This window comes from Rhincodon typus, chromosome 7 (assembly GCF_021869965.1).
Source record: "Rhincodon typus isolate 14 chromosome 7, sRhiTyp1.1, whole genome shotgun sequence".
NCBI classification, from domain to species: Eukaryota; Metazoa; Chordata; class Chondrichthyes; order Orectolobiformes; family Rhincodontidae; genus Rhincodon; species Rhincodon typus.
In genome coordinates, this window is record NC_063338.1 from 29337660 (window position 1) to 29343453 (window position 5794).

Genomic DNA, 5794 nt, shown 5'->3' on the forward strand with positions numbered 1-5794 from the left:
AGTAAATGTTTTTAAAAAAAAGTAGATATTTTTTTGAACAATAAAGGGATTAAGGGATACGGTGAGAACGCGGGTAAGTGGATCTGAGTCCACGAAAGGATCAGCCATGATCTTATTGAATCGCGGAGCAGGCTCGAAGGGCCAGACGGCCTACTCCTGCTCCTCGTTCTTATGTTCTTATGTACTAACATTTCTTGTACTGTCGTTTCCTCAAATTCCCTCCCTATCACCCCAAGTTTCTTTCTGAATCTTACCTTGATCTGTGATGGGAAAGGATGAGAAAGGTGGTGTTTTCAGGAGTGTAAAATCTTAAGCAGCTGGTCATGTCATTTGACACATCCTCTGACACTTGGGGTGTACCTGTCATAACGACCTGAAGGTAATACGAGTGAAGAGAGCTCAATGAAAGGTGGACTTAAAAGGCAAACTGTCAGAACCTAGAGAGAAAGAAAGCATAAATGGGGAAAGGAAGTGGCAGTAATTTGAGCCAATCGTAGTCTTCTGTGCACCCAGGGAAGAAACAAGGTGTACAAGATGATGAGAGGCATGGATAGAGTGGATAGCCAGAGACTTTTTCCCAGGGCAGAAATGACTATTATGAGGGGACACAATTTTAAGGTGATTGGAGGAAGGTACAGGGGATATGTCAGAAGTAGGTTCTTTACACAGAGAGTGGTGGGCGCATGGAATGCGCTGCCAGCGGTGGTAGTGGAGTCAGATTCATTTAGGGATATTTAGCGACTCTTGGATAGGCACATGGATGAGAGTAAAATGTAGGGTATGTAGGGTAGTTTGATCTTAGAGTAGGATAATAGGTCAGCACAACATCGTGGACCGAAGGGCCAGTACTATGTTGTACTGTTCTATGTTGTCTATGTTCTAAACTTCAACACCCACTCTGGGAAATGGAGTATTTGCATTTCTTGTACTCTGTCTTGTAGGAACAACCATGGAGCAATAACTGAACTCCATCTCTCAGAACAAGGAAGGATGATGATCCGAATAGAGAAGACTGTCTGTTGGTCCAGTCCATGGAACTCTTATTATGGACATGTCAGCTGCTATATGTAGTTGTCTGCACTTTTTACCTAGGCAATGACAAAACTGTTAGGCTTGAATACTCTGGATTGCACATGAACAAGGCTGGGTTCTTAGGAAGGTTTGGCTGGTCACTAGGCAGTGTGAAGACTGCAGCACAGAGATGTTCCTCAATCTCCTATGAAGAAAGTGGAAGACACAGAACAACCATTTGTCCCAGAGGCCATCGTCTCCAATGAAGTCGATAGATTAGCAATAAGAGTCACCACAGCGGCATACTTTACAGTCCAGAAGTTTAATTATTTTTCCAGGAACTACCTCAGATTCAGAGGTACATAGCAATGTGGTGTTAAAAAAATTGCATGCACTATAATTTGCATGTTACCCAATATGCATGATCATCAAAGAAAATTATCAATCGTGAACAATGACTATTGGAGACCAGTCTCTCCTACTTTATTCTATCTCTGCTCATGCATTTCATGCATAATTGAGAAAGGACTGTAATGGTATGTGTGTGAGTTGTTGTGGGCTGTTTGCCTGATATCTGTTCATTACTGGGATAAATCTCTTTCTTTGGGAATGCCACTGCTGTGCTGACTCTTACTACTGATCTATTGCCCTTGTTGGAGAACTGTGTCAGATGGTTGAGATAACACTGTGTGGAGCAGGAGGAGCACAGAGGGCCAGGCAGCATCAGAGGAACAGGAAAGTTGATGTTTCATGTCGGGACCCTTCTTCAGAAATGGGGGAGGGGGAAAGGAGCTCTGAGATAAATACAGAGAGGAGGGTTGGGGCTGGGGAAGGTAGGTGGAATGATGCAGGTAGGCAGTGGTGGGGACTAGTCAGTGAGGTGCGAGGAGTGGATAGGTGGGACAGGCTGTGTCAGGTCAAGGAGGCAGGGATGAGAGGAAGGGTTGTTCATGGGATGAGGCTGGGGGTGGGGAGATTTTGAAACTGGCAAAGTCCACATTGAGGCCATTGGGCTGCAGGCTCCCAAGGCGGAATATGAGGTGCTGCTCCTCCAGTTTCTGGGTGGCATCGTTGTGACACTGGAGAAGGCCCAGGATGGATATGTCAGCCAAGGAGTGGGAGGGGGAGTTGAAACGGTTTGCAGCTGGAAGGTGTTGTCATTTGTCGCGAACAGAGCACAGATGCTGTACAAAGTGGTCTCTGAGCCTCCGCTTGGTCTCACCATCGGGAGGCCACATTGGAAGCAGCGGATGCAGTAGACCACATTGGCGGATGTGCAGGTGAACCTCTGTCTGATGTGGAAGGGACAGAGATCATTTTCTGAAGTTGTGGAACTTAATAATGAGTCCTGGAGAGTTTAAAGTGCCTACGAGGAAAATGTTACTCAGTTTCATTAATATATTTTATACACAGGTGTCTTTGTACGAGGCCTCTTTATAGATGGAGCACGCTGGGACAGAAATCTTAAAATACTGGCAGAGTCGTATCCCAAAATTCTCTATGATACAATGCCTGTTGTAAGTAGCATCTGTTTTATTAATGCAAGGGGTTATTTGTAGTTTTGTTTAAAAATTATTCAGATTTTGTGACACAAAACATTCAGAATATTAACACCAGTGCCATTTATTTTACCGTACTTGGTTCCTTTGAAAGACTACCCATCCATTTACCTTCTACATACATTGGATCCAAAAAAGGTTTATCTTAGTATTCTGCCTTTCTATTGTTCTCGTGCCTTTCAGGATTTAATTGCCCATGGAAGCATTCAAATATTCTGTTGTTTCACCTTAATTTATTTTTTTCTTCCTTATTCAGCTAATTTTTAATGAGGGATTAACATCATTCAGGACAAGAGGCTGTTTCGTTCACATGTACATCATGCCTGTTTAAATTCTATCAATTATTTCCATTCCCCTTCTGTGTTCCTCTTAGTAACTTCCTTTTTCAAGTCTATATCGAACTCCATTTTAAAAAAGACTTCTATTTGCTATCATTTTTTTCAGATAGTGGTTTACATTCAACAAATCACTGTATTTTTAAAAACAGGTTATCTGTTAGCCATTTTAAATTTGTGTCCCCGGTTATTCTCTGTCCATGGAAACAGTTTCTCCTGATCTTTGTTCAAAAATTGAGAGATTTTGTCAGAAGTTTCTAAATCTGCCCTTATTTGGTCTCTGCTCCAAGAGTATAATCTCAGCTTCTATGGTTATCATAGCTGAAGTTTCTCACTCTGGTATAAGTCTGGCCAATATTCTTTATACCCTCTTTGCAGCCTTGCCGTCCTTCCTATACTGCTTTGAATTGAAACACCAAATTCTAGTTTAGATTTAACCAGTGCCTTAAAGCAAGGATCTTTTCCTTAAAAAAAATCAGGTTTATCAACTTGCGCTACCACCTTCAGAATATATTTAAACCCCAAGATTCTTTACGTTCCTGCACTATCTTTAAAACTGCACTGTTTAAGTTGCCTATTCACATTCTCTCGTTCAAAAGTAGGACTTCCCAAAGCGGGGTTTGTGATCTTGTGACCCCCCCAAGTGTAGATACCTAACTCCTTAACCAAAGACATTAATGAATGGGATGAGGGCTAAAAAATATCTACTATAATCTCATGTTTAAAATAACAAATCTAAAATCAATTGCAATTTGCATGTCTTTGGCATGTAAATGAATTTCCTAGCTGCACTGGGTCAAAATCCTGGAATTCTCTCCCTAATGGCATTGTGGGTCAACCCACAGCAGGTGGACTGTAGCAGTTCAAGAAGGCAGCTCACCACCACTTTCTCAAGGGCAACTAGGGATGGGCAAAAAATGCAGGCCAGTGATGCCCATATCCCACAAATTAATTTTAAAAGTCCTGTAAAATCTTGCTCTATTTTTTAGACACTTAGAATGGTCCTAGATTCTCTGACCATTGCAAATAGATTTTCTATTTACGTAATCATTCCTTATTGCTCCTGACAACCCTCTTTCAAACAAATATGAACAAGTTCTGCTGATTTTAATATTCCCAGCAAGTTTTTTTTTCAAGAATTGTTTTTGTAGCCCTCCCTATTTGGTACCTTTACCTGTTGTCTGCATTTTCATAGTTGCCAGAATCTGTCCCTTTTTATATTTTTTTCAGACAATTTTCTTTTGTTGTACCTCACCATTTTGTAACCAAGCGCTGTTTGTTTCAGAAGTGGAATTCTTGAATGTTAGGGATATAAACTGGTGGTATGTCACAAGATTTTTTAAAAAAACACTTCCACTAATACAAAAAAAAATGCCTATTTACAAATCTGCAGAGTTTAACTGGGGTCAGTTTTTGCCTCCTACCATTTAAGTTAGCCTGTCCAGAATGTTAGTTGTTTTATATTTCTACCTTTCAAATACAAGGTTGAACTCAGTCAAAAGCAATGAGCCAAATTTATTTAAATTTAATATAAGGGAAGATGATGGTGTAGTGGTAATGTCACTGGATTAGTGATCCAGAATCCAAGAGTTTGAATCCCACCATGGCAGATGGTAAATTTGAATTCATTAAGGATCTGGAATTAAAAACCAGCCCAATGGCAGCCATGTAATCACTGTTGATTAGTGATCCAGATAGGTTTTTACAATAATTTCCTTTAAGAAAGGAAATCTGCTACCCTGGCTTGTTTAGCCTACATGTGACTCCAGACCCACAGAGATGTGCTTCACTCTGACCTGCCCACTGGGCATTTAAGGATGGGCATAAAATGCCAGCTGAGCCAGTGACAACCTGATCTCATGAAATTTTTAAAAAATGGCCATTTCCCCTTTTGGCTCTAGGACATTGTTACTGAGAACTGTTTTGTCCAGAATAACAGTTGTATCCAATTCTTTTTGTTTTCCTTTGACAGCTGTGGCTAAAACCTTGTAAGAAGTCAGAAATCTCTCCACATCCTGTTTACATTGCTCCAGTTTACAAAACCAGTGAGAGAAGGGGAACATTGTCCACAACTGGACATTCTACTAACTTTGTGATTGCAATGCGTATCCCTTCTGACCAGCATCCTGAACACTGGATTGGACGTGGTGTAGCTCTGCTCTGTCAGCTTAATTCGTAATGATTTTGATGCACTTTATTACAGCTTATGTTTACTAATAAGTATAAAGCTTAAACCTCATTTTGTATTTGGCACAAGTCTTGCTGTTGAAAGGTTTCATACAATATCTGCCTCAAATGTGTAATAATCAGGATTTTAAGAATTACCTACTTCTGTTCCTCAACCCCATACTTCTGATTAATCAATTTTGTTGGTATGATTGCTACAGAAATTTTAAATGTTTTTTTTTATGTGCCTGTATATCCATCAGTTATTGTAGACACATTGAAATGCAAAGACTGTTGCAGAATCAATACAATAAAACCATAGTTTTGCATTGTCAGGAATTTATTAAGTAAGTAAAACTTGAAAGAGCCACTTATTTCATACATTAGCATTATATAGACTTAAAACATCAAAACTTTTTATTATGTGATAAACAAAATGATCTTTAATTTCACTTGTGACAAACACCAAGTCTATGGTACCTTAACACTGAAACTTTTCACCTAAATGTCAAAATTAACTGGTTAGGATCCATAATCTTTGGTTTTATTAATGACTTATTATTCTGATTAACATGCGCAAGAATCACAGGTTCCACTAACTCACATTTATCATATTTTGGCCAGTTGCACTTGATCACATATGATCTATTACATTGATTTATACAGTGACAAAAACTGAAATGTCACACAGTGACAGGCTAATAGGGGCTTACAAAAATCAAC

The 5794-nt window shown here is 39.7% G+C and overlaps 1 protein-coding gene across 1 annotated transcript in view; it reads left to right on the forward strand.

The window, feature by feature from the left end:
* dnah7 (dynein, axonemal, heavy chain 7) overlaps positions 1 to 5409 on the forward strand; it is a 311419-nt gene extending 306010 nt beyond the window's left edge. The window contains exons 63-64 of the mRNA XM_048599124.1: positions 2425 to 2528; positions 4878 to 5409. Coding sequence (XP_048455081.1) covers positions 2425 to 2528; positions 4878 to 5084 — 311 coding nt within the window. The 3' untranslated portion in view covers positions 5085 to 5409. The remainder of the gene's footprint in view (positions 1 to 2424; positions 2529 to 4877) is intronic.
* Positions 5410 to 5794: the final 385 nt, after the last annotated feature.